The sequence below is a fragment of the Strix uralensis genome, chromosome 1, assembly GCF_047716275.1.
Source record: "Strix uralensis isolate ZFMK-TIS-50842 chromosome 1, bStrUra1, whole genome shotgun sequence".
Classification (NCBI taxonomy): Eukaryota; Metazoa; Chordata; class Aves; order Strigiformes; family Strigidae; genus Strix; species Strix uralensis.
In genome coordinates this window covers 80008970-80021023 of record NC_133972.1, presented here as the reverse complement: position 1 = coordinate 80021023, position 12054 = coordinate 80008970, and the positions used below count along the sequence as shown (strand labels likewise).

Here is a 12054-nt window from a genome sequence, read left to right as displayed (position 1 = left end):
AATGATGTACATTGCATTTGGTTAAAAGGAGACAAGTTCCCAAAACATGCATCTTCATACAATCACAAGCACAGATACAGCTAGATTAGTGTAAAGATACTTTCAGTGGTCAAACCGGATCAGTGTGCTGCTCTGTAGAGGGCACCAACAGTTCCTGCTGATAAGGAATCAGACCTGAGGTTTTTTTCCTTAAAGCTTATCTATCAAGAGTTCATACCACCACTTCTGAAGGTGCGTTTTGACTGTTGCTTACAGTGTACAGTCTATTTGTGCCTCCTATAGGAGTGAAAAGTAGTGGTGTGAGTACTTTTGTACCAGCGAAGTACTGAATGTTTCAATGCTTTCAGATCACATTGCCCAGGCAGATCTTTGCCATGTCACAGATGCTGAGCTCTTGACCATCCCTCACATCTTCTAACCAGGAGCGTGTTTTTCAAACAGCAGTTTACAGTGCTTTGGTTTGCATCAGAGTGGTCTTGGAGCACACATTTTTTCAGCTCAGTTTTGTCTGAAAGAGGAGATTGAAGAATGTGCCAAAGGCTCTCCAAGTACTCATAGTCATTCAGACCAGAGATTGGCAAGTCTAGTATGAATCCTCCAAAATAAAGTGTAGCTATTTGGTACTCAACACCAGCTGTTTCACTCTGCAGATCTGCTTCTGTTAAACTTACTGATGCAAATATAGCTGAAGAATACTAAAGTTGAGTTACAGCTCACTAGCTTTACCCCTTACTCGACAAGGTTTTGGCTGTGCAGTTGTCTGAAGTTCATGGCAGCATTTCACTATTATTCTGCAGGCTTTTTCCAAACAGAGGAATTTTGTAATCAGATGAAATAACCTAGAGACACCCCATAACCACTGTGATACTGAGACATATTTACTTTGAAGAAGAGTAGAATGCAGATAACATTTAAGAGCATCTCAGAACCCTATGAATCTACATAATGATGAAAAAATCAGCTGTTTTTCAAATGTTAATGCCCTCCTTCTTATCAGTAAATTGTGGAAAGATGATCCATAGTCTTTTCAAGGGCAGTCATACTGGTAGTTTTATGAGAGAGTGAGGGATCCTGAAACAACGCATGCAAAAGAATAAAATGTGTTCAACCTCGACAGTAGAGAGCTTGTAACCAGGGCAGGTTTTGAATCTGTTTCAGCCACAGTTGGGTCCAGGTTTAACCTAATGAATCTGGATCCCAAGAGACCTACATTGTCTCTGCACAGGTAGGCCATTCACTCATTAGTAGTGTCCTAAACACTAAACAGCTGTATTGGCTTTAAATGGTACATAAAGTGACACTACTGGGAGAAGCTCAGAGGAGAAAAACAAACCCGATCACAGGCATAGAACAGTTTCCATACACAAAGTGACTAAGGTAGGACTCCTAAGTCTGAAAAAAATGTGATTTGGGGGAAATACAGTACCAAAGTCTACAACAGGGTGACCTGCTTATTGGATGAGGGAAAGGCTGTAGATGCTGTCTACCTTGACTTTAGTAAGGCCTTTGACACTGTTTCCCACAGCATTCTCCTGGTGAAACTGGCTGCTCGCAGCTTGGATGGGCACACGCTTCACTGGGTAAAAAACTGGCTGGATGGCCGGGCCCAAAGAGTTGTGGTGAATGGAGTTAAATCCAGCTGGTGGCCAGTCATGAGTGGTGTCTCCCAGGGCTCGGTTTTGGGGCCACTCCTGTTTAACATCTTTATTGATGATCTAGATGAGGGGATCGAGTGCACCCTCAGTGAGTTTGCAGATGACACCAAGTTGGGTGGGACTGTTGATCTGCTCAAGGGTAGGGAGGCTCTGCAGAGAGATCTGGACAGGCTGGAGCGATGGGCTAAGGCCAACTGTAGGAGTTTCAATAAGGCCAAATGCCGGGTGCTGCACTTCGGCCACAACAACCCTCAGCAGCACTACAGGCTTGGGGAGGAGTGGCTGGAGAGCTGCCAGTCAGAGAGGGACCTGGGGGTGTTGACTGATAGCTGGCTGAACATGAGCCAGCAGTGTGCCCAGGTGGCCAAGAAGGCCAATGGCATCCTGGCTTGTATCAGAAATAGCGTGGCCAGCAGGGACAGGGAAGTGATCTTACTCCTGTACTCGGCACTGCTGAGGCCGCACCTTGATTACTGTGTTCAGTTTTGGGCCCCTCACTACAAAAAGGACATTGAATTACTCAAGCGTGTCCAGAGAAGGGCAACGAAGCTGGTGAAGGGTCTGGAGCACGTCGTACGAGGAGCGGCTGAGGGAACTGGGGTTGTTTAGTCTGGAGAAGAGGAGGCTGAGGGGAGACCTCATTGCCCTCTACAACTACCTGAAAGGAGGTTGCAGAGAACTGGGGATGAGTCTCTTTAACCAGGTAACAAGCGATAGGACAAGAGGTAATGGCCTCAAGTTGTACCAGGGAAGGTTTAGACTAGATATTAGGAAGTATTTCTTTACAGAACGGGTTGTTAGGCGTTGGAATGGGCTGCCCAGGGAGGTGGTGGAGTCCCCATTGCTGGAGGTGTTTAAGAGTAGGGTCGACATAGCACTAAGGGATATGGTGTAGTTGGGAACTGTCAGTGTTATGTTAATGGTTGGACTGAATGATCTTCAAGGTCTTTACCAACCTAGATGATTCTGTGAAGTCTATGAAATTATAGACCATATGTTGGAGAGAAGTTTTCCTTGATTCTTCCCATACCTGAGATACATGGTGTCAAAGAAGTTTAAAAGGAGAATGAGGTTCCAAGTAAATATATGTCTTCATATCTGTTGATAGTACACCTGGGGAACTCCTTGCCCAAGCATGTGGTAGATGCTAAAAGCTAACAAAGCTGCAGAAGCTCACAAAAGAAAAAGCCACCAAAGCTACCAGAGAGACTATATTGCACTTGTGCCCAATAAGGAGTCTCCTGCAGCATAAGCAAAATACCTGAATTTGCAATGTCACTCATTAATACTACAATTTTCACTAGACCAGACGTTTCCTACTTCTCACAATCAGGGGTGTCATGATGCATTTGGATCGCTCAAATTTATAGGACAACATACTCTGTAAATTAAACTTTATTTTATGAACTCAATAGGAAAGAAAACAAACACTTCAAGCAAGGTCTAAATCCTCTTTGTACACACTAGCCTAACACACAAATCCACTGATTCATCACTTAATTCATGTTTCTAACTCACAAGTTCTCTAATTCATAACTCAGAACTCAAACAGCTATGAGCAAAATAGTTATCTAGTCAACAGCGAGAGTGCTCATTCTTCCTTCTCCAGCACCTTGTGGGTGTCCCCTGTATCACACCTGGAAGCACAAAAGCCTCAGCAGTCTGGCTGCTGTTGGGTTCACTTCAAAAGATTTTTGAGTAAGCTGATGTATTTATAACCGCCAGCTTGGAAGTTTGATCTACACCATCTCCATAAGTTAGTGGATTCTGAAGAAACTGTCATACAATCAATACACAAGGATTATGGCTGCAGGAGACAGCAGGTGATATGGTGATATGCAGGTGATAACAGCTGCGTAATGACCTCTACCCATTCCTGTGTGTGTTGCTCTAATTTTAACCTAACGGCACTGCTCCCAGCATATGTCAGGCTCTAGTATAAGCTGTGTGTTAGCCAAAACTTGTGCAGGACTTGAGTAATCAGTCACGAGGGGACCCTTTTATTCCCAGGCTAATACTGCGGAGGCCAGATAAACACAACCATGTTTGGGTTGAGCTGCAGGTGACTTAAGGAAAATGCCGAGCCCAGACCGGGCCCCCTTGCAGTGCACACACAGCCATGCAGTTGGTTTGCAATTGCTGACTGCCTCGCTATAGAAACCTCCATCACCCAACCCTTCTGTCTTTCCCTTCCCCATGATTTTCCAGCCTTGCAGACATAACTTGCTCCTGAGACTAGCCGTGACCCTCAGCATAGGCTTACCGACCTATCTGCAAGATGAGGTGAATCCCTGTGCTGCCAGCCCACGTCCAGCTCCAGTGATGGCCAGGTCTGCCTTCTGCCACCACTGCCAGTCTCTCCTGTAGATTCTCTACATTAGGCAACACAGCCTTGAGACCTTCCTCTCTTACAGCTTCCTCTCCCCCCTGCCTCACCCCACCAGAAATCTTACCTTTGCATCATTTTGGCCATGTTTTCCCTTTTAGCATGCAATCCTTGTTTTCTTTCTTCAACATTCAACTCAGCCTTTTCAACTTTGCCTTTAAGTACTGAGTAAATCTCTCTCACCTGCATGTCAAAACCTCCTAGCCTCTCTCAGGCACTGTCTTCCATTACAGGTGTTACTCCAATATACATTTCTCTAATGTACATATCACATCCCTACTTGGTACCAGCTATCATGACAGCTCCAATATACAGGACAATCCCTCTCCTTCCATCAACACTCACAGTACACTTTGACTTTCCTCTTTCATTATGGGGCTATTACTTTTGGTTCGAACAAGCTCAGACACTTTTCCCACCCCCTCTGACCTGATCATCTTTCTCCGTTGCACCATCACTCAAGTTCAGAAGTTAGCACCAGCAGACTCTACCTCCTCCTCAGGGAAAACAAGGACAAACATGAAAGCAATATGCTGAGGAAAGGGCAATATTTAAGTCCCCAGCAGGAGAAAAGGGCAGGAGGCCAGGGGTGTCACCCATTTGACAGAGCATTTATTGATTACTTTCAGTTCAAACCAATTATCACTGGTAGTACTGGTCACTAGAAAAGCCAATGTTCAGTCACATTCTGTGATTTTGTTCCACAAATAAGTTGTTACCATTGCTTGTGAAAGGTCACAGCTTGGTGATAAGCTAGCAGCACAGGCATCAGGACTTGTCAAGGTTTTTCCACGCTTTGTTTAGCTGTAAGACCAATTATTTAATGACTTGATGTCTACTACTGACTTTGTTTTAGCTTTTGCTTTGCTTTATCCAATTGCATGGTGAAATGTTTGGTGTTATATGTACTTTTTGTAACTAGTAGACAGTAATAGCAGGTAGTTATTCTCTGTAGAGTGAACTATTTATGACCCCAAAATAAAATTCAGCATAAAGGTTCACTAGCATGGGATGACAACAGGGGCCCTGGCAGTACAGGTGTAGGATGATGCTGCAGGCCTCAGGCTGCAAACAGCTCACCAGTGGTTAATTACTGGTCATCAAAGGGTGCAAGATTAGGGTAGGGAAGTCAAATTTTAGATGTAACAAAGGTGAACAAACAAGTACCCAACACATGTAAAATGCCTCACATATAGCAAATTTGGATCTACTGTGGAGTTGTGAACCAATGGAGAAAGACCAAGATGTGGAATGTATTAGTAAGCATATAAAAATGACCTCTGGTGGATCATAGGGTGAGAAGAAAGAAATTTTCTGTTCTGCTTATCCCAACAAAGAGGAAGATGAACTCTCCCTACTAATATCAGACTCCGCTCGGTGGAGGACCTGGGACACTGATAACTTGCTGCTACACATGTCCCCACCCCAGACTGAAGACATCAGAGGGGCAGTGTAGTGGTGCATATAAAAGCAGAGAAAGGGGAGTATGTTAGAAAGTTTATGTGTATCAGTTTTAATTCCATCCTAATTATCTCAGCAATTAATAATTCTTTGATTAGACTATTTTAAACAAGACTAACAATATATCTTCCTAGGTCTGCCTGTAAGGTGTGTTTCCTTTTGATCATAGCAAGATTTTGAATGTGACAAATTGATGGGAATTGAAGCAACCTGCTCCATAGCTTGGATATAACAAGTTGGTAGCAAATGAGGTGTGCTTTCAGGAGTGCACAGACTTTTTCTTGTGCTTGGCTTCTCTGAGCTGCTGGACTGTGAGATCTGTGGAGGCAGGGGTTTGGTTTTGGACTTCTTCTTCCCCAGCCTGTCTCTGAGATGTAGTGGTTGGGTTGAGGACACAAGTTCACCCCACTCGAAAGAGAACCTCAGCTTAAGAGTTTGAACTCTTTTCAGGTTCAAAGATCCTCCAGATCTGGGGTTGCCAAACTGACCTTATTACTGATTGATTATTTCCTGTGCGTACATATAGTGCTATCACAGTACTCACTGCTTCTTCAGTCAGATTTTACCCATGATTCATGCGACAGCCCATTCACAGGGTGATGAGTGGCTGAAATGCTAGAGGCTGTCCTCATTTTGTCCTTAGGTTTTTGTGAGCAACTCTGTACAGAATGAGTGGGCTGGTGATGCCAAGGGCTGTTGACATCCCTGGCCTCTATTCCCAGTCATCACTTCTCTTTGCTTCAATATACTTCTCTATAAACTATCAATAAAAATACTTCCTGTCTCCTGGTGAACATCATTCAGCTTAACGACTGTTAGTAAAATGCCCTGAAATATTAGCTGAGAGAGGCACACTTTAGAAGTGGGATGTAGGTAAGGTTTCATTAGGAGCATACTGGCCACTTAATGGGCTCTGACATGTTAAAGCAATTTTCAGGGGAATCTGGATATTCTCTTTGTTGGCATTGAGATGTGCTCCTGGAAACTGTCACCTTCTCCAATGTATTAAGCAGTCTGCTGTTAAAACAGAAAGAAAAACAAAAGTAATTAAACTGAGCCCGTAATTTTTTGTTGTTGTTCATTTAAATAGAGTTTTCTCCTTAGCACCAAAAAAAGGCACCTTTATTAGCATGGCTCAGAAGTGAAATATTTTAACTTTTACAGTCAAGATGCAGTAAGTGGTGTCTACAGTACTACTATATAGAAGAAATGATTGATCAAAATACAGAACACAAAACACAAGTGCAATCAGACATGCTTTATTTTAAATTCTTATTACGCTGTAGTTATAGAAAGCAGGGTTCTATGCAAGAGCAAAAAATGGATAATTTTATTAGACGGTGTAGACTCTGGTAGGACTGCTCAATTACTTAACAGAGATTGTCACCTTGCATTTACAACACACTGTTGTATCCCAGAGGACTTATATGAGAGACTGACATTGCAGAGTTTCTAAAGTGGTCACATAAGCTGTACAAAATGAGTGCATGCCCATGCCTGAAGTGAAAGCCCCCAAAAGTCTGGTGTCCCTGGATCCAGGGGTACTCATTGAGCATATGAGGTGGTACGAATATTTTCTTTGTTCCTCACACTTTAAGAAAAGAGCAGCTTGCATTTCTCCCTTCCCAGGACTTGCTTATTTTTAACAGCTGGTCACAGGTTTTGCAGGAGGCAATGTGTGGCAAGAGGAGGAGCAGAAGGCAAGTCATCTCTCTTGTTTTCTCATTATTGAGACCACAAAATAACATGGCCATACACAGTACAGTAAAGCCCCAGTGTTTAATGAGCATGAGGCTCTTGTTAACTTCTTTGGAAGCCCAGTTAGCTCACCTGTGCTGTTAGTATGGGACATGCTTTTGCACACTGTGGTCAGTGGAGAGGAGTTGCTGCAGCTTGTGGCACATGTATCTTTGCCTCGTTGAAAAAATCCCAAGAAAGATTTGAGGGAAGATGAGAAATGAACAAAAACACACACCCTAGCACAATGGGGTACATGGCTTAGGATGGAGCTGTACCCTCAATGGAAGACTAATGGAAACCACAGATTCAGAGCAGCTTCTGGGCCAGAAGGTCCTCAGGGGAGGAGTGATGCCTTGGGAGGCCCCACTGCACACCACAGAGGAATATGCTGCAAGAAAGGCAGGATCCAGATCCAGCTTGTGGAGTTTCTGACTCTCAGGATACCTCTTTATTTCTTTTCCAGCTGAGCTTCTGTCCCTGTATATTCCCGGGGTTGCTAATATAACAGGACTTCATTCTGCAGTAGCTGTGATTGCCAGGAACTTTCAGGTTTAATCTAAACTCATCCCCAGGTGTTTAATTTAAACTCACCCCTAGCTCCAGTGCAGAATATTTGCTAGGCTTATGGGGCTGGAAGGAGAAGACCCTCGGGCTGCCCCTTCCACTCCTCTCTCCTTCACCAGCTGGCAGAGCCTGGACTGCTCTGGGGCAGTGAACCTCCCCCCCAGCACACACACACACAGACACACACGTGGGAAATGGGGCTACAGGGTGGGTTCAGGAGAGAAGAAAAGGATGAAGAGAGAACACATCATACAAAAGAGATATGACCAGGAAATGCAAGTCTGGTGTGATGAACTCTGACCAGGGGCATCAAAACCTCTGTATTTTCATCAAGCAGAGAGGAACAGTGTATCAACAGCATATGGGGTGGGATGAGGGCATACAGAAGAGAGTATGTGTGGTGCTTGCACACATGAAAGTAGGAGAAAAAGTACAGGAAAGCAGCAAGAAACAAGGAGCTGGGAATATTCTGGAGCTAACACATCTTGAGAGATACTTCCAGCAAAGCAAGCTTTCTGTGAACTGGAAAATTGTAACAGCGTAAGATAAAGCAGTCCCTTTAGCTAGAAATACCTGTTTTTATTGCAGCCTGAATGATCTACCACAGGTTTGTGTAATTCAGTCTAAGAATTTATAACACTGGGTTCTTTTTTTTTTTTCCTTTTCAGTGAAGTATCAGGCCTTAATTAAAACTAAAGTTCAGACTACTATGGTGAATGGAGCTTTTCAGATTCCCTTGCAGCACTAATGCAAAAGACCATAAATACAAGTGAACTATAGGAATAATATGGCCTAGAATTACCTTTAATTACATGTATCTTATTTTAAATCATTCACGATCCAGGTGCTTTTTCATGCTCTCCCCAGTCTTACTAATTAATTTTCTTTATCAAATCTTGTTCAGCGCAAGGATGACAAAAATAAAAATAAGTGGATTTCGACCTCTTCCTTGCCCTCCTCCCTGCTACGATATTTTGAAATATAGCTAAATAAGAGATGAAGGCAGCATCTTAGTTCATGGTTTCTGAATCTGGACATTCAGCTCACCATACACATGCCTCAAAGCACCACAATTCAGGCTTGCAATCAGCTTTCGTAACCCTGGTTGTTTTGGGATGCATTTTAATTCCCAGATCAAGGTAGAGTTCGCTGGGATTTGCCTGTAGGGAAAAAGGAAAGTAACAATATCGTGATCAGTCAGCCAGTCCTCTCAACCTGACCCACAACTGGAGAAACTGAAGGTGGACAGTATAACATGTCTCAAATTTTTTATGTTTCACTCATTTTCATAAGTGTCCTATAAATTATTCCCTCCATCACCGATTCCTCTCAGAACTGACTCATTCAAAGCCTTTTCTAGTATTTCCTCCAGGCTAATTATAAATTTCCAAAATGAATCCACTTTATTCTGCCTCCTTTCACTTCCTCTCACAATCACTTTCAGAATGATCTTCTTTACAGCTAACATATTTTTTCTACTTTATAATTCCATTTTACCTGTTTATTATAACCTATAGCCTGTTGGTGATTCCTTAAACAGTTAAATAAATCCATGTTATGAACTGTCCAGGGCATTCCCATGCAAACCCAACGCAGCACTGATGAGATGCAGAGACCCTCCACCAGCTTCTACCCTGAACCACCCTGCCACCATTGTAACATCAGCAAATCTCCTCACTGGCCACTTCAGATGACTTCTTCGTGTCCATACAAGTAAGTCAAAGTGTTCTTGGGGGTCCTGCTGTTAGCAGTTACTCTTACATTTGTATGATTCTTGATAACTCATACTATAAGGCAACTGTATTCTGTGCTGGTCTTGATTTTTGCTACAACTGAGATACATGGAGAGCCTCGAGTATTGGGTTTCTGTGTTTTCTCAGTGCTTTCACTACATTCTGTGTGCAGATTCTGAAGGCTGATATTTATTGATTGATTATGTTTGGGGAATGTCAGGATACAGTTGCTCCAAAGGAATCAATGGAGAAGGCAACGTAGTGGGGAGCTATTTATAAAAACAAATGCTCTTTTGCTCAGCATTAAGTAAGAGGATTATGAATTTAGCCAGTGTTCTCATCTCACATGGCTGTGGTATTCTGCAAACAACTGAATAAATGAGAGTAAAAGTAAGCCTACCTTTTAGTCACTGTTTCAGATTCTCATCTGGTAGGATTTGGCTCTCAGATGCCATGTCCTATGCCAGGGTCAGGACAGAAATGACTGCCCAGGTTTAGCACAAGTTGTCGTAAAACAAGAAACCTTAATTAGCTCTAAATGACCTAGCCTGGGATCCTCCCACCTGAATATTTGTTTCAGTTCAAGTCTGCCCCTGCTAAAATGAGAGGTATTCTAGCTCCTTAGAGGTTAGCTTAGGTACCTCTACATGGCACTGCATTGTCTTTTGCGTCATAGGTACCTTGGGGTATGTAGTCAGTTTTAGAAAAAAAAAAAAAGCAGAGGAAGATCGTATTTTTGGTATAAGCATGTGCAGACCACTTCCAGTGAGGGTTTTCCCTTTTTTTAATCTTTGTTCTTAATAAGAGGTATTCTGTCCCCTCAGCTGGCCTGCCGGCTCCACAAAATGCCCACTAAAATGGTAGCATGATAAAGTAATGACTTCAATTGCTGCACAAGGTTAATACCCTTTTAAATTAGAGTTTATGGGAATGATCTGCAAAGGATTATTTGTATGGAAAATAAAGAAGATATTATACAAAGTCTTGCTGTGCAGCAAGGTTCGGTCTACTTTCTTGTGCACTTGGAGGCCAGATCCTCTAAGGAAAGGTTTCAAGGTTTCCAGACCACATCTTCGCAGTGCCCCAGTGAGAGAGGGTGGCACTACCATGTCTGATTCATAGTGCTATCATCTCTGCATATATATATATATATACACACACACTTTTTATTTATTTTGATATATATATATCTGTGTGTGTGCAGGAAGACAACAGCTGTGCTGGGAAACCAAACCCACCTTTTCTGGATTCCCTACTGTCCTACTTCTAAAACAATTTCTCTACAAATGCTAATACTAGCTGAGCTTTGACATGAAGAAACACCTGAAGTGACTTACCTCCTAGTGTGAATGCATGCTTGGATAAAATCCCTTTAACACTATCCATCACTGCCTGGTTAATTCTCATTTGTCATGCAAAGATTATGCCCCATGTAGGAACTGCTGCTGCCAAAGGCTTTTCCATAAGTCATGCTTCTCATTTGTCTGAGGCTAATAATTAAATATCACTCTCTCTATACATATATACATATACACATACATATATGTATAATCATTATGAATGGTCAAGACTGAAGTCCCCAAGCCACTTCATTCCCAGAATAATATTGTATCAGCTGGATCACACATACCTGTTTTGTGTAGTCACCCAGGTGATACAGAAAAGCTACCTTAAAAATATAGAGATGTCAAAAGTCTCATCCCCAGAAAGAATTGCAAAAAACAGATCCCATATGTGACAGTCCCTGATGGACAGGGAAGCAGTGGAAGGGTGGGGAAAGCCTAGAATAGGTTTAATTCTCTGCAAATGGAGTAAAGCCACCCTAATCTGATTTTCCTGGGAGAGAATTCGGTGATGAATGGTTCTACATAATATGCTGAGCCATCACCACACTGGAGCCATTTATCACTCTGAATGCATGGAGGCAAATGTGATTATTATTTAAATAAACTACAACTGCCCCCTGCTCTGTCCTCTCTGTGCATAACCTGCAGCCTTCATTCATCTCAGAGAAGTTAAATCTTAAAATGACTAAGCTGATCCATTTCCATTTTAAATGATGTGAAGGTCACTACTGAAAAGGAGAGAACATGGTGTCTTGAAGGAAAATGACATCTATTCCTTGAGTAATTTTTTGCCCTAACTCCTGTGCCTTTGATGCTCCTGACAACTTCTGCATCCTTGAAGGTGATAGCAGTCCACAGCAGCTTTTGGATTGAGAAGGATGCAGAACAACAGGGGAGGATACCATGGCTGGGCAGCAACGAGGACTTTTGCTGCAACTTGTGTAACTCATGTGGACTGTGCTGAGTCATGTTCAGCAGCGTCTGTGACATACCACGTGCACAAAGCAAGCACAGTATGATGCCCTTTCACAGTCATTTTTCTACCCAGCTCCACTCTAGAGACTGGTTTTGATCTTTTTATCCCTGGCCCAGGTGCAATCAGGCTCAGACCTCCCCTACTGACTGCAGATAATGCTGACAATTTATGCAGCTGCTGAAGCACAGGCAAT

General features: G+C 42.8%; 1 protein-coding gene across 7 annotated transcripts in view; it reads right to left on the bottom strand.

The window, feature by feature from the left end:
• Nucleotides 1-5525: 5525 nt before the first annotated feature.
• Nucleotides 5526-12054, bottom strand: part of F13A1 (coagulation factor XIII A chain) — a 124563-nt gene continuing 118034 nt past the window's right edge. For 6 of the 7 annotated variants that reach the window (XM_074872499.1, XM_074872459.1, XM_074872480.1 and 3 more), the window contains one exon: nt 6746-8966. In XM_074872499.1, coding sequence (XP_074728600.1) covers nt 8822-8966 — 145 coding nt within the window. In that variant the 3' untranslated portion in view covers nt 6746-8821. Of the gene's footprint in view, nt 6520-6745; nt 8967-12054 lie in introns of those variants that run through there. The other variant, XM_074872509.1, reaches the window with a different exon arrangement.